Genomic DNA, 23,248 nt, shown 5'->3' with positions numbered 1-23,248 from the left:
AGGTACTTGGACCCAAGACCCCAGTGCTGAAAGGCACAATGCGTTAGCCACAAAGCCACTCTGTTGCCTACGAAGAAGACTTGTGTAGGAATTTAGATAACTTGAGCAGAACTTGATCCGGTTTCAGTACCAAGGACAGGGCTATAGTACATCAGGACGTTTTAAATGACATCACATTTAGTACCTGACACTTCAGTAACGCGTTTTAACCCACGGTCTAAAATTCAGTTTAATTCCAACGAAATGTTTCTATGTGTATCTTAGTCAAACCGCTGGATGGCGCTGTATGCACAGTGACCAATCACCAGACATTTGATGTTCATGAACAAGAAAAGGCCTGACGGGTAATCCTCATCACTATATTTGATAAATGGACCTCTCAGTTCCATTTGTCATTGCCAATTATAGTGACTGCGCCCTTAATTATATCCTGCTATTTATTTGTTTAATTGTTTGGACCCTAAATAGGATATTTATATGAGAGAATAAACTGATTATCTATATCTTGATAAATGTATGGGGGGTTTTGTTACATTTAACCAGTGGGTCAAACATTTCAAGGGGTGGGCATCTGACCTCAGAGTTTGTGGGTTTGTGGGTTGTATATATGGGTTTGTTTTACTGTTTCTTATTGTTTCAACTCAACTAACCCCTTAAGTCCATGTCACTGCAGTTGGCACTGTAAAGACAGGCCTGCAGAATATAAAAAATTTGTAAAAATGAGAAAAAGTGTTCAAAGTGTAAATTCTGACATTATTTAAACCCTCACAGTATAGTCACAGAGAAATAGATTTAAGGAACAAGAATGTTTGTTGCTTTGTTTTGCAATAAAAACCTATGTTTTATAATATTATAAATAATATATATATCAGTCAAGGGCCTAGTTATGGATAGTGGGCATTTTGAAGAGGTCGGTCTTGAGTCTGCGGTTGAAGACAGACTCCTATGCACCTGTGCAGTACAGGCAGGTGCTTGTGCCAAAAAAGATGAAGCCTTGCCTGCCTCTTCAGGGGGAGGTAGTGTAGCCCATGAAGAACAGTAATAGTGGTATGAAGGGCACAAGTTGTGGTGTGGAGTGAAACCAGTGCTTTGGATTAGGACAAGGCCGGTCCCTCCAGAACCTTAAAGGCGTTCTTTGCGATGGCTAGTGGCATGTATAGAGAGACACGCCTAGAGCAAAGAGGACTGGGTGTTGTTACCAGGGTTACGAAGCGAAACACTAATAATGGTTCTCATTCATGCCTGGTTTGTTTCAGGGGATCATTTGAATCATTTCAGCCAACTCAACTTGCCGTGTTTTGCCCACGAGCTAAACAAAAAGCCAGTGTAGGAGCAGGGGAGATACACTAGTGTGCAGTACAGTGGTCTGCTCAAGAACCAGAACAGAGATACACAGCATCTGAGCCCAGTGGAACAAAACCACTGACCTAATGCGTTTACTATTGGATTCCAGTATAGCCAAACAGCACTCCCAGTTGATTCCAATTGCCGTGCTGTTATGATGTCAAAACATAAACCTATCAGTGGCAATGGCAAACCCACTCTGTCTGCAAAGCACTCGTTTGCTATAAATAAAGCCTGTTTTCTTCAGAAGAGCAACCAGGCGATTTTAAGGAGACTCTGAAGATGACATTTCATTGTTCTTTTTTCTCTTTCAAAACAACACACAGAAGTAGAAACCCACACTAATATATGACACGATGTGGGTGAGCTTTGAGTTTACAATTGATTCCTCAAACTCTAAGACAAGCCGATTAGGTAACTGCATATTTAAAGCTAACGGTTTGTTTCTTCCTCTGCCCAGAGTGAGAGTGTTAAAGCCCACAAAGGTTTAGAGTTGTTGCTTCATCTCGCAAATGCGTAACCTTTGCAAAGGCCCAGTGTCATTAATATCACTAGAACCATCACAACCAGTGTGCTTACCATGAACACATATTGTGAAAGAGAAGCTACATGTGTAATCCAACTCATTTCCTTGATGTGGAGCAGTGATCTACTCCTCTGTAACAGACGTACGAGCTCTATCTTCAGAAGGCTTGCCTGAGGGCTTGGAAGGGGTTGAGATGGCTTCTGTGTAGTCTGTGTACCATTAAGTAGAGCGTCCTGGGAAGGTAGGCTTGTTCTCTGATCACTGTGATCTCTGTGCCATTTAGCATGGTGTCTCTGGAGACCCATAATCCCTCATCCCTTAACGCCGGTAGCAGTGCGGATGGGCAAAAGTAATTGAAATGAGTGGATAACTAAGCTCCTACTGCTTAGCCTATGAGGCCTGGGGTCATGGCCTGGGGTCATGTGGCTACAGCTCACAATCCTTAATCTCCTTTACAGTGAAATCTGGTCTTTTTACAAGACAATGCATCCAGATGCTGAAGACACACACACACACACATCCACCCCCCCCCCCACACACACACACACACACACACACTGCTTAATAAAACCACATGCAACACTAAGGCCTTTAACAAGTTTTTTTCCAAACCATGTTTGTTAGTGTCTGACAAGCAGACATCTGGATACGATAAAGCAAGCACGAGCAGGTTCATGACATCCAGGATACTGAAGTGTGCTTACCAGCAAACATCTACTGCTAGAGGCAAAGATATTCTACTGCATCATTCTCAGTTTGAGATCCAGAGTGAATTCAATTGCTTGCCTTCACCACTTTGCACCGTCGGCTCTGATCACCAATGCCAGCTTGACCCAGTTTGACGTAGTCCTTGAATGACACCTGGCTTTACTGTAAATACCTCTGACCATGCTGTAAGCCTACTGATTAGAAGGCAGATATCAAGGATCTAAAATTAAAGCTGAAATAAATGTCTTTGTATGTGATGTCTCAATTGTTTGCTCCAGCATACACTCGTTAATTAGTTTCCAAGGCAAGTGTCATCTAGCTGTGCATCTAATAACTTTAATAACATATTGCTTGTTTTCTTCTTTGCACACATTATCAGAATCTCTCAGAGCACCATCCTGGTAGATGAAAGCCCTTCTCCCAATTGCTAGCCACTACTGCCTCCTAGTGGCTGCTCAAAGGTCAAACATTTGCACAGTCCCTCAGAGCCCATCTACTGGAACGCGTCAGTATATTGGGGGAGGAGCTTCAGTGCCCTGGGGGAGGAGGATTGGAGATTTATATAGTCTCCTAACACACGTTTTACAGAAAAAACAATATTCGTCACTGTATTCGTTTTTTAGGGTTAGGGTTAGTGTGGAAAGGTTTCATTCGCCCCAACACCTATTTTTCAATTCCAAAAAATTATGAACGTTCTTAGTATCAGCAGAATACGTGAGCTAAATATGATCAGAACAATGTTAAAACAATGTTAAACCAATTTATACCTTAAATGACATGGTGTAGTAAACAAACAAATGCTTTTGTTGGAAATTGTACCTCTAACTGGAGAACATCTATCGATTATTTTTAGCGCAATCAGAACAGTTTTTCTCAGTAACATATACCATATCCTTAAGCATTTATCTTTAAAATATATATCAAATGGGAATGTAAATAAATACTGTACAATTGCCTTATAATAATCCTGACTAAACCTCAATGAGTTTGTAAACAAAAATATAAAGCTTACAAGTTTTATGATACAAATAAGGAAATTATCCCAGCCCTCCATGATTTTAGTTTCGTCCAAAGCAATTAGATCCAACGAGCAACCACAGAACTAAGGTTTCCACGGATCACCGGGCGCAGCACCAGACCGTTGTGTAGCGTCCCCAGAGAGACTCCTGGCATTTGTGACTCAGACTTGTGCCAAGAAAAATCAAATCAATCCCACGATTGACTCTGTCAAAGACTGTTGGGAAGCTAATGAAGTGCCCGAGACAGGGCTGGTCTGCTGTGACCTGTGGGACCGTCGTACCGTGCCCAAAAGCCTCTCCAACAACATGTTCACGTGCATGTATTGAGCAGATCTCGCCTTTTCGGTTGTTGTCCCCTTTTTATCATATCAGAGACACTCTTTCGATCTGAATGGCCCTGAAGGGCTCCGTGAACAACTTTGTAATTGAAAAAAAAAAACAAGTTTCTTGCGAAGCTGACGCATTAAACAAATCTTTATGGCATTGATGGATTGAGTTTAGGAGGCCTGACGCAATCTGGTGCAAAGTCTTTCATTTGACTTTGACAGCCTGCGAATGTAAACAAGATGGCAAGCAAGCTCGAGCAGAAGCAAATGGAGTCAGCAAGGGGAAAGTGATGAAATAAACCCCGGTTCCTTTCCTGGGCTTGTTTGCTTTTGGATCACACCGTTACTGGTTGTGTTGGGATAATTTTTTAGGCAGGAATGAATCTGCGCATGATTCATTCAACAGCTTGTCTGCCTTTATAGGTTATACATTATATTAATCAAATATGACAGGTATATACACTCATGTGTGCCTGAAGCGTTTATTTTTTCAATATTTGAGCCAAAACGCTAGTAGAAAATAACACCCACACAGATGCCATGGAAGTGGGTAAATTACTAACATGGCACCGATTTGTACATACAGGGAACTCGGTTAGCGCCCTAGACGAACGTCCGTGCCGGTTTGTAGGGCGCGCGACTGCACGGCGACGCCCACTATGAGCCACTGTGCAGGCCATTTCAGTGTATGCATCCTGTGAACTGCACGCAACAGCTGTGGGCAACGGCACATTTACTATAGCAATCACGTAGCGAGAGACGTCGTGGTGTTATGTCGGCATATTTACAGAAACTGGCTGTAAAAATGAGGAAACGAATCCTTTTTTGTAGACATCTTACATCTTTCTTCAAAGGGAAGTAAAGATCACTTTTCCATATGTAAGTGAATATGTAATGTTTTTTTTTACAAATATGTATTTTTTAGGGCTTCTGATATTTCATTTTACAAGAGACTACAGATAAAATACAGCTAACATGACTAGTAAAAGAATATAATATTTTGGGGAGGGAGGGTCCATGGACTTATGTTCTTATTCTGTTGATCCTTTCTTGTTATGGAGATGAGGACAAAATGGAGCTTGCATTTTGTCACGAATTGCTTTATTTTTGATACAGCATGGACATGTGGCAGTGAGAATGGGGGACTGGAGCTTGCTGCGTGGCGTTCTGGAGGAGGTTCACATTCACTCCACCATCGTGGGCAAAATCCGCCTGGCCGTCCTGTTCATCTTCCACATGCTGGTCCTGGGCGTGGCGGCCGGGGGACGTGTGAGTGGACGAGCAGAGCCACGGACCAGCCGGGGTGCAGGAACGTCTGCTACGACCAAGCGTTCCCCATGTCCCTCGTCTGCTTCCGGGTGCTGCAGATGGTCTTCTTGTCTGCTCTGACGCTGGTCTACGTGGGCCACGTGCTGTACCAACTGAGAGCTCTGGACAAGGAGAGGCCAGCCTGTGGGTGGAGTCAGGGGAGGCGGAGCCAAAGTTGGATGCACGCTAGCATCTGGAGAGAACTGCTGATGGAGAAGCAGAGCCTCCTCTGGAAGGCTCCTTATTGCTCACCTACATCATTCACACCCTTACCAGATGTGTCCTGTTATGTCTCCCGGCCAACAGAGAAAACCATCTTCATGGTTTTCATGATTGTCATTGCAGGAGTTTCCCTGTTCCTCAACCTCTTGGAGATATCTCACTTGGGGAAGAGAAAAATGAAACAGACACTATCTGGAACAGTGTTCACCGAGGATGGCTGTCTTTGCAAGCTAACTGGCTGCTAAGCACAAGGCCAGACTCGCCACAGCACACAACCACCGAACTGACGACCCTCGTTCCACGCAGGCGAGTGGGACGTCCCTCTCTGTATCCACCTAAGACATGTCTGAGTGTCACCGCAGGCTAGCCAAGGCCTCATCCATGACCCGCGTATCCAGACTCGCACCGATGAGGTGGAGGAAGATGATCGAGGGCAGCGTAACACACGGCACGTCTGGCCTGTTTACGCAACGTTCATTCATTCGTTCAACGTGCCGCGTGGACCCAGCCGCTAGCACAAGGCACACTGAGGCAGAGCTCGGATCCCTCAGTGACCCGCCCATAAACCCAGCAGAACCCTCCGGCATGTTAATTGCAAGTAGAACCAGAAGACACACCGATCTGGTCCCTTGAAACTCTAGTCATCGAGCTCATGCATGTCCTTCCTCTGAATTTTGAAAATGTGAGTAATAAGTACTCATTATTTTTCCTCATTGTTCCTCATGAAACTAGGAGTGAGAATGGAAAAGGGGGAGGGGTGCGGGCTGAAGGCCGTGGCCCCAACCCTTTAGCCAATCATTGCACAGATCATTAACAGAAGTAAAAAAATATTAGCTTGCCCATACAGACCTCATTACTGAGCTCTCTAACCATAAACTGCACACACTGACCTAAACAAAATCCTTGTTTGGTTTCCAGAGTATATTCTTGGATATTTCTTCCATCATGAATAAATAAGAAATGGAGGACTATGGGAATGTATAATGACATCATGGTAACAGCAGTTTAGAAGCAGACCGTTGCTTGGCTAGGAAACACAGGGTGATCTCCAGCATGAATGAAGTCAATAGAGACCCATTGATCACCAGGCTTGTTTCATATTGCTAGCACCTCAAAAAAAAAAGAGCAGCTCTCATTATCGGCAGCTACTGCCGTTAGAACCGATGTTTAGAGATGTGTCAGCAGGAGCCGTTAGTCATTAAATATGATGCACTGTACAACTTGCACTCTAGTAAACAAAATACATTTAGCTTCACTAGGACCTGGAGTTTCTAGACAAAAACATTCTTAAAGCACATATGCACGTACAACTACTGCTACAAGACGTTGGATTTTGCAAACACGTTGTTCACTGTACTATTTTATTTGGTTTCTAAATAATCAAACATTGTCAAAACATTTAACCATACACCATCTGCAAAACAAATCAAAGAATATTAAACACTGAGGTCACAAACTTTTAACATTCAGTTAAAATGTGAGAGCAGTGGATCTCACAAATAACTATAAATAACACGATATTTACATACCTATACAAAAACTAACAGAAACTGAATCTGCGAAACATCTGTTAAAAAACATTGTAAACCACACAGGTCTTGACCATATGCGAGAGGTATATAGATTTGTTTAGGTAGGTCTGTGTTGAGGCTGAACTCTTTCTGCCGTGTAAACTTATGAAGAGTATTTCCTTTTACCATTTTGTTTTCAAATTCCAACCTTGGTGCAAAATATTTCTAAGGCAAGTCAAAGGATGTACAACAGTCTTTTGAGGAGAAGCCAATTGAGTTGCGTTTACATTTGTAAATCATCATTCAGTGGTAATTGGGTAAAGACAAATGTTAGTCAAGATTATTTAATGGAGTCTGAACGCTCCAGATATGGCAGAGTAAAGTGAATTTTTCAGAAGAACGGTTAATTAGACTAGAACGAAAGAGCACAACACCTAAACTCTAATGATGGCTACTCTTCACAAACCTGTTTCCCAACAAACTAACGTATATTTAAAAAAAGCTTTTTAATGAAGCTTGTTCATTTTAAACTGTCAAAAGTTTGTCTCATGAAAGCCTCTATCCAGCTTTATACAATTAAAAGTTTAGCAGGGCAGAGCTGGAGCTCTCGCAAGCCAAACTACTCATCAAGTAAGGATTGATTTTATGTGGTCAGACTCTAATTCCAGGAACGAACAATTCTGTTCCCATTTGACAATCCACAATAAAGAGGCAACTTTTCGATAAAGGCCATGGCAGATAAAAGGTGTTCTAAAGAAACAAACTTATTTCATTTCACATATCAACTATGAAATGTTCTATGTTTAATGACAACTGAAATTAGAACTCTGGCTACAAGTAGCACATGAATGTATTTTCCGTCAACCCCTGAGACAACGTATAGCATGTTTTCTTTGTATCTGAGAGCTGCCGAAATCTACAACATCAGCACTGTTCAACAGAGATTTCTTTGCTTTCTAATTCCATTATCCCTGATCTGACAGTTTACAGTAACTGAAAATAGGTAATTCATGATTCTCCCCCCCCCTCAAAAAAATAAAAATTCTTAAAATTGCTTTTGGCACTCAGAATACATGTCCTACTAGATCTGCAATGCAGAAGATGCCCCGTGAGATTAAACAGAAAAAAAGAATAAACAAATTCACGTAATGTGTTGCAATCCTTAACTAAAATCCCAAATGAGACCAGGGAGAAAGAAGATGAAACTAGTTTTAGAAATCATGGAAACACCTACACTGCTTCCACAGTCACTGCTCCACCCCTGGCATCTCCATGGTGATAATTTTGAGGGCTTCTGGGTACAGCCAGGCAAGTCACAGGGCAGCAAAACAAAAAAATCTCATTATTCACCCCTTTTCTCCTTCTTTCTCGCTCTCTTGGACTGGGTTTTTCCCTTTATAGGAACACAGGAATGCTATGTGGGGTGCAGTGGAAGTACTGAACATCAGAAAACATATCAAAGACATGTTTGCATATGTGAGCTGAAGACTTAAAAAAGATAACAAAATTCCCCACCTTAAATCATTCAACATTCAGAGATTCCTGAGGTAAATCTGAGAAGTGGAGATAGATATTGAACAAACACCTATCTGGTGTTGGAAAGGTGTTTTTTTTAAATATATCTTGCCTTAAGACATCTTAAGAAAATTAATAATCCACACCACCACAACACACTTGACAACTACAGGACAGTGCATTCCCTAAAGTGGTACAAAACAACTAATACATTAGTAAAAAGTAAAAAAAAAGTTGTTATTCGTCTGTGGTACATTTGTCTGCCATCTCTTGACAAAAAGCTACCGTCACCGTTGGGCTACTGACGTGGAGTAAGGTCTCAGGTGCTGGCGTTGTGGGGACAGTGGTGTCCGGCTCCGCCCCTATGGGTGATGTCATATCTGGACGTGGTGGTTTGCCCACGGCCTGGCTGCCGGCTCGGCTAGGAGAAGGGGGTGGGCTCCCAGGGGAAGGCATAGTAAGATCAATGCTGCTTCTGGGGCTTGGGGACACAGTGAGGTCTATATGGATGGGGCTGGAGGAGGCGGAGTCTGGTCTCGGGCTGAACAGGGAGCGGGTGTGGTCTGATCGTGGCTCCTCCTCCCTACACACTTCTTGGGACAGGAAAGAGAAGTTCTCCCAGAGCTCCCCCATGCAAGCCTTAAGCTGGTTTCTCTCAGTCAACAGCTTCTGTTTCTCACACACCTGCAAGATAAGGACACACACACACACACACACACACACACACACACACACAATATACTACACAGCAAAGAATCTCTGCAGTAAAGCGATGGTTTTCTAAACGCATGTGTTGCCCTTGGTGAAGAATGAGGTGCCCACCAGTTTGTGGATCTCGCACTCCAGGTTCCTGATGCAGTCCAGCTTCCGTTTGCGACAGCGCTGGGCCGCGATGCGGTTCTTGCTCCGCCTCCTCAGGTCGTGAATGACCTCCAGCTGCTCCGACGTCAACTTGTGCATCTTTATCATCAGCTGGAAGTCGTTGCGTGGAAGTTCCGTCACCAGGTCGGCCGCAAAAGGCAGCGTCACCTACAGGAGAAGCTACGGCTTTTACACTGTTGAAGATATGCGATTTCCATATACCAGTTGCCAATAACAACTAATAATGTTTAAACCGTCAAACTCATGAATATGATTGTCAAGGTTGACCACTAGGTGATGCTGCGACCTCACTTGCATGGTATTTTTGCACGAGAGTGTAATCCCCGGGTTTTAATAATGAGGGAAACTGTTCACAGATCTGTCTTAATTACCATTCTTCTTTGTCTAATGTGCACATTAGAGACACAGTTTAACACTGGTTTGGAAGCCCAGATGAAGCTTATGCAACTCTTACAGCAGACCTGTTCAAATCAGTTTTAATTAAAACGACTGGTAATATTTTAGTCTTTCCATATTTACATTCCAGTGTTTATTTACCACATGGTGTCACCACACGCCTCCCGTAATTGGCGCAGATGCAGGGAGTCCTTACAGTCACACACTGACTTTTGTGCTTTTATTTCTGCCTGTAATGCACAGCCTCAATATGGATATGAAACCGGACTCGAAGAGTCAGAAGATCATCTGGCTCCGTGTTAAGCAGAGGACAGTTCTGTGTCTGTCTGCATTGTCTCTCCCTCTCTGTCTCCCTCTCCATTTGACTGTCTCTTTCCCTCCCTGTGCCCCCCTCTCTCTCTTCCTCTCTCTCCCCCTCTCACTCCTGACCTTGCACAAACGCTCGCTCTGTGGAAGATGGAGCCCTATATTTAGACACTCCACCACAGAGAGCCTTGTAATAAGGTTACAACGACAGATTGGGGTTTCCAGCGGCACGGTTTACATCACACGCACCCCCCCTCAACACATCCCCCCACACCACCCCCTCACACACACACACACACACACACACACACACACACACACATCACCCCCTCTCCCTCACACACACACCACCACCTCCTTCACTCACACCACCACCTCCCCTCCACCACACACATCCCACACCCCTTCCACCCCCCCCCCCCCCCCCCCCCCCCCCTTCTGAGTTCTCTAAAAAGCAGTCGGGTCGTTTCACAGAGGGGCCCAGCACCGCAAAGCGAGGCCCACCCGATCAGCAGTGAGACGAGACGATGATGATGGGTGCGCTCCGTGTCGTCTGGCCCGGTTCAGTGTCTGGTGACAGGAGCGAGATGCCCCACCACCTCTAGCGGACCGAGCAGCTCCGCAAGCCTGACACTCGGCGGGGAGCGAGACGGCAGCGAGACGATTGCGAGACGATTGCGAGCCTTCTTTGGAAGTAGGAGCTGTGTGGCTGAACAGGCCAAGTGCGGTGGCAGTGACATACAAACACACAGAACACACGGGGGCCATGCAGAATGATGAAACGCAGACTCATTCATCCTTTAATTAGTTCTCGTTTGATGCGGATGCCCCTATTTGTGGCCCCGTACCATGACGGATGATCATCACGGAACATCACGCCGTCCCTGCTGCGGTGACACAAAAACTCCGCCGTGTCTCACGAGTAGCAATGAACAACAGTGGAAAGGAACATCCAGTCACCTCAAACACGCTCCGGAGCTCTGTGAGAGTATCCTGCTGAATGATGACTTTTGAGACAGAGCGATAGAGAGAGATGGAGGGGGGGGGGGGGGGGGTGGCGAGAATGGCTCAGTGCCCGTTGCTGTGGAAACGCTCAGGTCTACTCTAAGATCCCGTGGCTCAAGTCTGAGAAATTCAGAGAGGTTCCAGAAATAAACACAAGGTTGTTTCATAACTGGAGTCAGTCAATGGTGAGAAATAAAGATGTATGATGTGAGTAAGTAAACAACCTAATTATAACGCAGAGTGAACTAAACTTCACTACCTCTGAGAATAACATTTCCCAAGACCCAGGATAGTAACTGAGCTAGAAATGTCTCAACTGGGGGGGGGGGGGGGGGGAACTTTCAGAACTGTGTACTGAAAACTACTTGAAAGAAGGAAGATGTCGGGTTTAAAAGTGAATTAAGGAGGCTGAGAAACAGCAAGGCTACCAACCTCAGATTTACACTCTTTGGCGTGGCAGGATTCGCTGTCCCCTTCTGAAAAGGAGCCGGACTCGTCGCTGGAGTTGGTGTCGTACGACTTCTCGCACTTCACCTTGGGCCTCCCGGGGAGGTGGGGATCCTGAAGCTGAGCCACGGTGCTGGAGGTGGGGGAGGAGGAGAGGTCGAACTGCGCCAGGCTGGACGGGGAGCCCACGCTGCCGTCCTCGGCGTAAGAGTAGGAGGAGCAGGAGCTGGAGGTGCGTGCGCGGGTGTCGGCGTGCGTGGAGAGGGGGCACGCTTGAATGGGCACCGGGCAGCTCCTCTTCAACCTACGACGGAACGGCAGGCAGGGCTCCGGGTGTCCCGAGGTGGGAGACAGGGCCTGACGACGGGGCAGAGAGGTGCCGGAGCCCGTCCAGAGGCCCTCGGGGCCGTCCGGTTCCAGGGATGCCTCACCGGGGTAGGACAGAGCGGGCAGCTGCTCGGACAGCTGCGAGGAGAAGATGACGCTCCTCCGGTCAATCTCTGGCTCCTGCTTGCAGACCCCGCTGCAAGACAGGGTCCTCCGAGGCGGGAACCCATGGGCCTGTTTGAGGGGGGCTACAGCAAGCTCCCCGACCAGGGCCTGACAGTCCTTTTTGAAGTCGTCCTGAGCGAGACGTCTGCTGGGTGCTGGGAAGATCGTGCTGGAGAACTGCAGAGGGGAGGGATAAGGCTTCCGGGACAGGGAGATACTCTTTCGGACCAGTGAGCGCAGACAGGGTGGAGAAGTTCTCCTCGCCGGCTCCTCGGTGGGCGTGGAACTGAGTGGCTGGGGCCCAAATTCCATTTCTGTGTCTGCCCCACCCTGGCCGACCCTGTCCGCATCCCCCTCAGCTTCGTATGGGTCAAAGGGCAGTCCTCTGTCACCCCGTTCCGCCTTCACCCGAGAAACATCCAGTTCCCGGACGTCACTGCTGGTGATGGTCTCCTGGAGCGAGCCGGCTATGCTCAAGGTGGCACTGTGCGATGAGGTGGTGCTGTTGTGCTGGACCGAGGATCGTTCATGCTTCCTGTATTTAGGGTAACAGGGCTCCTCATGGTTCGCAGGTACGTCCGATTGACACAAACTGTTGATCGCTAGGGGACCCTCCCCATCAAATGAGCTGCTATGGTTCACGGAATTCCCCCTTGTCTGGGCCAAAGGGTCTATGACAGAGTTGCCCATAGCCCTCTCGCCGTCCAACCCATGAGGCGAACAAGGTGGGTCTTCACTCTCAGCGCTCAACTGTGCCTGCAGGAAGAGGAAGCAGGAGTCCTCCAGGTTGTGCACACCCAGGAACTCAGCACAGCACATCACTTCCTGGATGTTGTCCCGGCTTAGTAACAGCTTGGCAGTGTAGGCAAACTGCAGGAGGGGTGCAAAGCCCCTCATGGTGATCTGTGGCAAAGAAGAACATGCAGTCACCACAGGCTGCTTCCACTTTGGCAAATACATCCACACACAAACTGAGAAACACAGCAGTGAGCAGCTTTTTTTTTAAGTGTGAAGGTCTAGGCATAGTACAAAACAGCATGTTTGACATCATAATCAGCATAGTAACATGTGTGACATCATAATCAGCACAGTACCATGTGTGACATCATAAAGTACAATGTGTGACATCATAATCAGCATAGTACCATGTGTGACATCATAATCAGCATAGTACCTTGGGTGATATCATAATCACCATAGTACAATGTGTGACATCATAATCAGCATAGCACCATGTGTGACATCACAATCAGCATAGTACTATGTGCGACATCATAATCAGTATAGTACCATGCTTTACATCACAATCAGCATAGTACCATGTGTGACTTCATAATCAGCATAGTTGCACTTGTGACATCTTGTATAACTGAGGCACATATTATGGAGGAAAAACATTCCGTGTTGCATCAGCACATCAATGTTGCATCAGCAGATTTGAGCATTCACTGGGCAACAAGGGGGTGAATTCGAAACATTAAATACATATGTATTCATCTCCGTTCAGCAAATCTGCTCAAAGAGAGAGAGAGAGAGACCAAGAAAGACAGAAAGTGGCGGGAAAGAGAGCGAGACAGAGACGGTGCAAGAGTGAGTCAGACAGTGGCAAAGAACAAGAAATAACCAAGAAGCGGACGTGCACTGTAAACATCGCCTGCGCTCTTGTGGACGTGGGCAGGCGGACAGCCCACAGCGGACCTCTCAGTTCTGCCGGCTCCGGGCCAGAACGCCGTCCGGCATCAAATAAGACTCAGCAGTCAGGCTGCTCTCCCCGATCTCCCGATAACTGGAGGAGCTGCAGGGAGAGTTGGCCAACACACTCTGGATCTATTTTGAGCTCGCCTCAGCAGCTGCCGTCTGCAGAAGTGTGTCTTTATGGGAGCCCGGCATCACGCGAGACCCTTTTCATGTTGTAACCAGTGATACTAATGAGGGCGGTGGGCGGGAGAAGGCACGGGACGGCGCAGAGAGCAAAGAGACCGCACCACAAAGCTGGCGTAACATGGGAACGGCAGCAAATATAGCCCATTTTGCGGTCATTAGAGAGCGCATTCTGACAAAAGTCAAAAGGTGTCAAAAGATGACTAGAAATTAAGGTGTGGGGAAAATACAAAACTAGGACACTGACATATCTGGTAATTTATACAATATTACTAGTCTGAATGGCCTGGATTTTGGCAGCAAAAAGCATCTATATGTCTATACTATGTAACATATACTATATAGAGTGAAAAATATCATAGGCCTGATTTCATGTATTCAGTACCTCTCACTGAGAGTTATACTACAATAAACACTACCTCTGTTGCTGGATCTACATGTGTAAAGACGACGGCACTCACCCCGGGCGGCAGCCGTATGACCGGCTCGCGCTCCGTCGGGCCCCGGATCAGCGCGGCGAAGTAGCGGCTGCAGGCGGCCAGCACGGCCCGGTGGGCGTGGACCTCCCTGCCCTCCACCAGCACGGCCACGTCGCACAACACACCCTGCTTCCGCTGCTCGTTCAGGCCCAGCAGGATGTTGGCGCAGTGCACCGTCGACTCGTACACGTACATGGGGCCCGGAGGCTTCTCAGCTACGGACATCCCACTTGCGGAGCCTGCCGGGGGGGGGGGTGGGTAGCAGACACACGGGCTTAGGGCAGATCGGGGCGGCGCGGACGATGCATCTGCTGCAGTACACTGCAGTAGTGTTGCGCAAACACACAGGGATGCAGTCTGGGGTGCAGCAGTGTGAGGAGGACAATTCAAACCGCATATGTTCTTGAATTGTTCCTAAATCTGTTGTAGTAATATCCAATTAAGTATTACGTGTTTTTTTTTTTTTTTGTTTGTTTTGTAGTTTATTATTTTTTTGGAACACTGACAAAAATAATTGACCTGTGATAAAAATTGATTGACACTGATTTACAGTCATGGTTACAACACAGTCAGACAAACAATCTCGCAATATATAAAAGCAATGCAAATCAACACTGCTCCTAATAAAAACAGCAAAACTCCATCTAACCATGGTGTGTGAAATTCAACAGACGAATGACATTGACTTTTTTTTTTTTATATATTATTTGCTCGACATGTTACATGCGCGCGTTTCAGATAACAGCATTGCCCTGCCTCCTGTGATCAAACATGCTTGCTTTTTAATAACTAAAAAGGAAAGTGTTGAAGGGTTGAGAACATCATGGGCTGAGGGGGACATTCTAATGATTTCAAACTCGCTGCGGCAGCCGGGAATACTGGCAAGTGAAGACTCCACACACACACACACACACACACACACACACACACACACACACACACACACACACACACACCAGAAGTGTTGAGCGGAGATGGCTCTCCAACACCTGCAGACAACAAAACCATCAGCCCTGCAGGGCTTGCCTGCTTCTCCCCGTTTCTACTCACTCACACACACACACACACACACACACACACACACACGAATACATACATGCACACACACACAGAAAATGTGTGTGTGATAAAACGCCCTCAGTACAGAGCCATCACACGCACATCAGTCCCTTCAGACATGGGCCTAATGTTCAAAGTGGAAAATCCCAATCATGTGAAAATAACCATTCAAGCAATTGCAGGTTGTTTCATCATCCTCTGTGCCATGCGTAACCATATCAAACGGCCCCGAGAATGATCCGATTCTGCGGTGCGGAATCCGTCAGCAGGCAAAATATCGCAGAAGCTACAGGCAATGCAGTACACTCAGAATTTAGTCACTTTCAAGGAAGTCTTCTGGGTGTCTGCCCAGGGGACGACGGCTACGTGGTGTAATTAGGCATTTTCAACTCGTACACGTGTTGATTCTGACTTGGGTGGCCCAGATTTCTGGCATGACCTACATGCAGTAACAGTACCATTAGGAGGAAACGATTCTCCAGAAAGAATGTTACAAGCATGAACACCAACCAGAAAAACGACCAGGACTTCCTAATCCTGTCACTCCATCGCAGTGGAATCAGGACCAATGTTTAATATCAAATTCCGCATTTTAGGAATGTACCTTCAAATACGACTGTTAGTATGTGTAGGCAGCAGATTTCATTAAAGCAAACAATAAATAATTGTTCACAAAGCATTGACTCCCTTGAGGTTTTCAATAAATATTTATAAAAAATACTGCAACAATGTTTCTCACTTAAAGGCTGATATCACGATTACAGGCACGACAAAGAGCCTCATTCAGCACTAAACTAACCTCATTACGTCTTCTCTGCATCTCACAAGGATGCTTAGCGGATCTTTAAAGAACCTGCCGTAGGTCATTTTCTCTGCAGTAATACAGCTTTTTTTTTTTATAAAACATGACACACACACAGAAGTATTTTAGTCATTTTCCTGAATAACAGTACAGCCCCTGAGGAAACCCCAAGACTCATGCTGAGTTGGAGTGCCAGACCTTGTGAGACATTCCAGCACTCCAGCGTACAGTAGCAGGTCCGGCAGAAAGTGACACTGGACGTGAAGTCCATCCTCCTCTGCCACACGGACACCTCGGCCATGCCCCTTGGTGAGGGCATTGCTCACGCCACCTGTGAGCTCCTGGGAGAGAGCCAGAGGTCGCAGGGCTCTTTATCTCCCAAAAGGTGCCATAGGTCATGACCCCCAACACGGACCTCACCGACAAAAGCAAGCCGCGACGAGCCTGCCAGCCGCCTGGCGTTTACGCCTAGCTGGCATCGACTCCAGGAGCATGAGGGATGTCAGGAGCGCAGACGCAGATCGACAACTTCAGAGCGGACACGGACTTCCACTGCTCAGATACGAGCTCGCCAATTGGGGGTTTCCAGCAAAAATGAGCGTGACAGGAAGTTCTACGATGGCATCATTAGCCATCTTTAACAATGTGGCTTTGTACTAAAATAAGGTTAAGCAGCTCTCTTTCAGCATCACTCTCAGAGCTGCGGAGGGCGGATCCAACGGAGCCGGGCCAACGGATCCCCTTCAAGCTGGATGAGATATCATTTACTTCACCTTGGGATATTTCCCACAAGGTTTGAGTGAGCGCACACACCAAAGCATCATGTGGTGAGCCTTCTAAATTTGCCAAGAACACTTAGGGAAAATTTTTTTACTATTATTGTTTAGCAATATCATTAAATATCGTGCACCAAGTGCATGTGGATGTAAATAGCATGCAACAAATATATGCATATAAATCAGACCCAGTGAGGTTGATGGCTGTCGTCCAGATTCAAACATTTCCTAAGGTATCTACACCAACATGGAGCGTGGTTCTATTTTTAATCAAGTGTAATAAAACAAAAAGCAAAGGTAGCGTAAGAACACACACACTTCCAACAGAAACAAGGGGTCAAGCAGACTAACAGGACAGCAGCAGCCCCCAGACCGAGAGGAAGGGTATTCCTGGAACAGTAGGCACGCTGCTCAGATGAGGTGGGCAGTATGGCTCACACGCCAGGGTATTTCAGGCCCTGGCTAGAGAACCGGCGCTCGAACGGGATCTCTGAACACAGAGTGACTCAGAACAGCTTTTCACAAGGTTACAGGGAACCATGTGACAGAAACCCCAGCACGGGCTATTTCAATACGACCAGTAATGTGCTGACAGGAGTTAATAGCGTCATGCTCAACGCTAAATGGTACGGAACACCGTTAGGACTTCATAAGATAAAGTTACAGAGCTAGAAGTTATGTACAGATTCTAAAAGGGTCATTCGATTCTGCATGTGAAATTCGGCTTTTTACGTTAACAGCAGCAGAAGTCAAAACCGCACATAAGGGATGAGGTTAACCCCCTGAGAACACTATAGTTTAAATTCAGCATACATTGACCACCATATGTGAACTGGGCACACAATTTAGCACCCTGGTTAAGAGAATAGAGAGAGAGAGAGAGAGAGAGAGAGAGAGAGAGAGAGAGAGAGAGAGAGAGAGAGAGAGAGAGAGAGAGAGAGAGAGAGAGAGAGAGAGAGAGAGAGAGAGAGAGAGAGAGAGCGAGAGAGAGAGAGAGAGAGACTGTCAATACAGCCGAAGAGGCTGGGCTATCGTATTTCGTTAAGAGTGAACCCCAGCATTGCTAGTCTCTGCTAAATTGCTATTAACAGATGGCAGCAGAGAGGACGTAATGGTCTAAGAGAGGCAACTTACTACAGCATGCCTGAAGCCAAGCCAACAGCATGTGTCTTCACTTTCCAGCTCTGCATGTCATTATGAACCGTTCTAATCGCTACTGTATCGGCATGCTTTATTTACAACACGCAGGTCATCATAAATGCCAGCTACTTTATCATCAATACTAATGCGCCAAAATGAATAATAGTACACATGCTGAAAGTGTAATGGACTGAAAGAATGAGGTCAGACTGTATAGGTGTTACAAGGTGACCTTTCGCTTGAATGACACAGTCACTAACTCAGGACAAGTTCGCGAGTTCGACGCATCTTCCCTAAAGTAATAGGAGGTATCTCAATCTACCGGGACTGACCTTTCGTTTTGTCTCTCTCCATTTTCTTGGCTGTCATCCACTCTTCTCACGTTTCAGCTAAGCAAATGACATCACTTTGTGCCTTAGGGAAACCACTGGCATCTTTCATCTGAGAAGGACCCAGCACTTACGTTTAATAGGTCAAGGCAAAGAGTGACAACTGTAGGAGACTCCAAACAGAGGACCAGATCTCCATCTTCACGAAATGTCTGGTTTACGTTCGAGTCCTGGTTAAACTCACCCTCTAATGCGGTTTCAAACTGGAATAAAGAAACCCCACTTAAACTATTGTCACGAGACGAGGCCCTCAGATCGAGCCGAGTCCACAGGAGATGTTCGGTTCTGGGGACGCAGAGCACGGCCCTCGACATCCTCTCACGCCTTTAGAGCCCTCAGCGTGCCAGTCTACACTCGAGAGGTCAGCGGCTGAAGTGGTTGACGAGAACAGCCGGCTGACTCGTTATTGCTGGAGGGGGAGAACACAAACACTTTCACTTTCCCATGTGGTAGTGGAGAGAGAGACAGCAGGTTACGGATGTGATCGACTCGCACCTCGGCAACACAACAGGCAAAATAGCTGTGTAGTTACAATGGAACTTTTCAAGGGATTTCTTGAGGTTTTCATAGAACTGGCTGTTTTGCGGCTGGGGCGTAATGGTTATTTCCTGAGTGCTTCTCTGACTGACTTCTTTTTTTATAAGGAGGGACGTGACCCCATCCTGAACCTAAATTACACAAGAACTAAGGCATTTTGCAACCATGGTGACATTCATGGCACCATGTGTTAATGTTTATATAAGTAAACCTTAAAGTAGTCTTCATTAGCAACTAATAATACAATCCCTGCCAAATAACATCAGAATCTATGTTCCATAGTGTTTCAATAAAGTTATGTTAATTATGTAATAAAAAAATCGAAAGGTTAATAATAACAAAAAAGTCTAAAAACTACACCTCATATCTGAAGGACTTCCAGGGTGGCCCACCGCCAAGCAAACGTCTCTCACAAAGACAAAAACACCCCATGAACCGCCTTTCCCTTTCGTCCTGCCATGTTTCCTCAGAGCCTGCAGTCTAGACCTCCCTTGCCGATGCTTGACAGGAAGTGACTCAGGCCTGCCCGAGTTCACTGGGTCCATGCAAGTTAATGACTGACAGACACAGCACAAATACGTTTCAGCTAACAGAACGGCCCTCGTGTTCTGTGGTATGTCTGTCTTCACAGATTGGAGACGTTGGAACTTTAAAGGATCTCACTCAAACCCAAGTGCTTCATTTTGCCTGAGCTCCTCAGTTAGAATAGGTGGGTAGCAACCCTGGACAAAACACAGTAACCTTTAAATGCTGAGCCTGAAATGAACACCAGAACAAAAACATACGAATTTACGCAATACCTGAGGAACTCGTACTGTGTGTGAAGGTTGCTTGTTTTAAGAGAAAGATTCATGAATCTCACAGTTCATTTATTTTCAAAAGAGCCTTAGAGAATGATGATGAATGAGAGAACATTGATTCACTCCTAAAATCAAAAAAGTGTCTATGTCTAATATTGTGATGCACCCTTAATGCCTATTTTTTATCCAGATGTGCACTGTATCAGAATTCCCTATTACAAGGTTGTTCTTTGAACCTGCCTGGATCAACTGAGCACAAGACCATTTAGAAATAAAACTCATTGAATATTGAATATTTTATATGGAAATCAAGATGAATCGGACAAAACGTTCCTTTGCAGGAAAAACAAACACATAAATCCTGCAGGCATTTCAGGAGTTGGAATGTTAATGCCAGGCCCACTAAGCTCATTACACTACCATATGATATACAAATGAGCAAAATATATAGTACAATAGAAGCCTTTATCTAACGAAAAACGCCTGGCAAATGGGGATGTCATTGTCGGGTTAAGCGTGCCAATAATTTTTGCCGCACCCCCTCTTAATTAGCGAAAGATGTTGACAGAAGCCTAAAATGCTATGCAGCGTATTCACATATGCGCGTGCGCTGGGCGCGCGCCGAACGTTCTGCCCGTCAGCCATGCAGAGCAGATTGCTGTCGGTTGCATGATTCCAGAGTTTCGCGGAGTTGCCCATGTATTTTGCGCCCATGTATTTTGCATGTGAGAAACCAAACAGGGAAAAAAAATCCCACCAAACAGAGAAAAGGCCGCGTTCTCGGATGAGCCTGCAGCTCTGTATAACAGCCGTGACCTGACTCTCTCTGTCCCTACAGCGGCTCATGCGTTCTTCAGAAACATCCAGAGGCCTGGGTCATCACTGTGGTCACCAGTAGTGTGGCATACTAGCATGGGGTAGTCTGATAAAGTTAGGTGTTTGAAGAAAAAAATAATATCTGTCCAAAACACAATAGCTTGTGAAAAATCTGGATTTTCTTATCAATGCTTACCAAACATCATTAATACTCAGACATGCATCGTTATAATTTTGAGATGATTTTCAGCCTCTGAACAAAGTTGCTTTTTCACACAGCGAGCACAGGAAGAACGTTACACATCTAGACTACATCAAAAACCACCTGTGCATATCTCAGAGGGGCCAAACCACATTCGACTCCACCCACAACACTTAACTTCACCATCCCCACCGAGCCTCTGACGAATCATGAAAACAGAATCTTGATTTATTCAGCGCTATAAATGTTGTTTACAGCTATATATGGAAAAGGTTACTCTGCAGGTTTCATTTGAGATTACAGCATCGTTTCCCTCCATAAAAAGCATTCCTATTTAGTCCACTGATCAGATTGGGGTTCCAAACAAGGTTAGTGCAAGTACTTCTGCATGAAGTGGTTCGTAAATGAAGAAACAGTATTTCCTGGCAAAAGGAAATATGCTAGGTATTGTAGTCCACAACATGAAGCAGAAACAACGCTGATTATCTGCTAATCTCTAATTAACCTTTATGTTCTGATTATTGCCACACTGTGCGACACACACTCGTCAAATAACACATTTTCCAGCCTAGTAGACTACTTTAGCAGATCACGCTTCATTAAAAACATACAGTCTTAAGGACCGCCGCCCGAACAACTGTTAAGAGGAAGGCTTGGTGAAAATCCTTGACGTAAGCCTTTTCCTTGATGAGTCATTACGTCAATAATTTAGGCTTTTAAACAAAATCAACTTCGCCCAGAAGCTAAGATGCAGAGCTCTTCTGAAAAACATCCCGATGCAGAACCCGCTCACCTAAACTTTCTCTCGTTCCCGTTCCTGCACGATGTTCTGCAAAGCGGCTTCACATGTTTCCTTTCGCGGTGTTTCGCAGACCCCTCGGTACACGCAAGAAAAAAAATGAAACGCGTGCGTTTACTTATTATTAACTGTTTATCTTTGTAACACTTGGGAAACGACTCCAAATCTGCGCCCGTGTCGCGTTAAAGCCGAAAGGCGTGCTGCACGCGCATCGCACTGTACGTTGGCGTCACGCCTTCTTCACACTGTTGACACTGGAGCGCTGACGTCATGCCATGCGCCCTGCAACAAAACATTCGGTGTTTTTCTGATTGTTCCTCGGTGATTTAAAATGTATCTGCAAAGTTTAAAATAAAGCTGTTTTCGGACAGTCCTTTTTAAAAGCATGCATTTAATTACTCTGCTACATTTAAGCATGTTAACAACTGTTTCGCGTTTCACTAAATATATACAATCCCAGGTTTATGATAGTTTCTCTATTATTTAATTATCTTAACTAATCGTAAGTCACACACAAAGTCAGAATAGCGAGGATTATTCCTCGTGGCGCAAGTACAGGTTTTTTAAATTTATAAATTTATTATGCGAGCGTAACCGGCCCACATACAGCCTAAAGAAGTAAACGTCAGACAGCACTTAATCTTTAATATAGCACTTCACCCCAAAGGAGTTGGCAAGCAATTATGAATTATCGGGTTGTCACAGCCGGCTCACGCATCTCTTTTGATTCCGATCCGAACAGTCCGTAATCTCAGTGTAAGGTTTAAAAATAACCATGACCGAGTCTCTAAATCGTAGAGTACCAAGTGCTCGTCACAGAAAACCTTAGAATACAGACAGAAAGCGTCTCAATTTCATATAGCCTACACTAGCACATGTAATGTAAGCATTATATTGTGTGTTAAATTATATTGTGTATTGTGAAGATTTCATGTATTTATTTTTACACAAATCATTACTCTGCCAAGAAAGTGACATTACGCATGGCAGCACGTAAAGACACTTTAACGGGAGGATGCATGTTAAACGTGTTGGGAGTCCTGCGGAATAGGCGAGCACGTGGTCAGCAGCTCGCGCTCCTCTCAAACGTTCCAATTGCGTTCCGACGTTCCAATGAGAGAAACCACGTTCGGTGCTGCGGACTTATAACGTGCTCGGCGCACTCAAGCGTGGCTTCCGTTCTCGCGCATCCCCGTTTGACCGGGTCCACACACACACAAAGAGGATCCGCCGGCAGGAATGCAGCCCCGTCCGGGCGCTGTTACCATGGGGAACCTCACTGTGTGATGGAGCGGGAGAGTCCACACTAAACGTTATTTCTGAGTGACATGTTTGCAGTTCAGGTTAGAGGTCTGCGCGGGACTGCTTTTGTAATCCCGCTCCCGCTTGTTTTAGTCCCGCTCCCGGCAAAAAATCGTTTGTTTTAATCCCGCTCCCGCCCGCACCTGCTTGTTTTAATCCCACACCCGCCCGCCACCTGCACATTTTTGTCGCCCCCGCCCGCAATCCTAATATGAATTGAATTAATTAAATTCAGTACTTGAAATTTTCTTATGTATTT

General features: G+C 45.7%; 2 protein-coding genes across 4 annotated transcripts; one reads left to right on the top strand and one right to left on the bottom strand.

Moving 5' to 3' along the window:
• The first annotated feature begins 4,671 nt into the window (after positions 1-4,671).
• On the top strand, positions 4,672-5,991 carry gja10a (gap junction protein alpha 10 a). The gene is given in 4 exon segments (XM_076979284.1): positions 4,672-4,802; positions 5,040-5,183; positions 5,185-5,210; positions 5,212-5,991. Coding segments are annotated over 3 exon segments (636 nt in total). The 5' UTR covers positions 4,672-4,802; positions 5,040-5,060; the 3' UTR covers positions 5,699-5,991.
• Positions 5,992-6,732: 741 nt separating this feature from the next.
• Positions 6,733-21,925, bottom strand: bach2a (BACH transcriptional regulator 2a). 3 transcript variants are annotated; one of them, XM_076978638.1, is made up of 5 exons: positions 20,883-21,648; positions 14,350-14,606; positions 11,501-12,910; positions 9,302-9,508; positions 6,733-9,163 (listed from the first exon to the last, which is right to left on the bottom strand). In XM_076978638.1, the coding sequence occupies exons 1-5, from the start codon at positions 20,890-20,892 to the stop codon at positions 8,717-8,719; spliced, it is 2,331 nt and encodes a 776-aa protein (XP_076834753.1). In that variant the 5' UTR covers positions 20,893-21,648; the 3' UTR covers positions 6,733-8,716. The 3 variants fall into 3 exon arrangements, with proteins under 3 accessions (XP_076834753.1, XP_076834754.1, XP_076834755.1); XM_076978639.1 differs by lacking the exon at positions 20,883-21,648 and adding an exon at positions 21,682-21,925 and having other exon boundaries at positions 6,734-9,163; XM_076978640.1 differs by lacking the exons at positions 14,350-14,606; positions 20,883-21,648 and adding an exon at positions 21,682-21,925 and having other exon boundaries at positions 6,735-9,163.
• Between the last annotated feature and the right edge of the window lie 1,323 nt (positions 21,926-23,248).

The sequence above is a fragment of the Brachyhypopomus gauderio genome, chromosome 17 (genome assembly GCF_052324685.1).
Source record: "Brachyhypopomus gauderio isolate BG-103 chromosome 17, BGAUD_0.2, whole genome shotgun sequence".
NCBI lineage: Eukaryota > Metazoa > Chordata > Actinopteri > Gymnotiformes > Hypopomidae > Brachyhypopomus > Brachyhypopomus gauderio.
The sequence above is the reverse complement of the archived record's forward strand: the minus strand, read 5'-3'. Positions and strand labels throughout refer to the sequence as shown.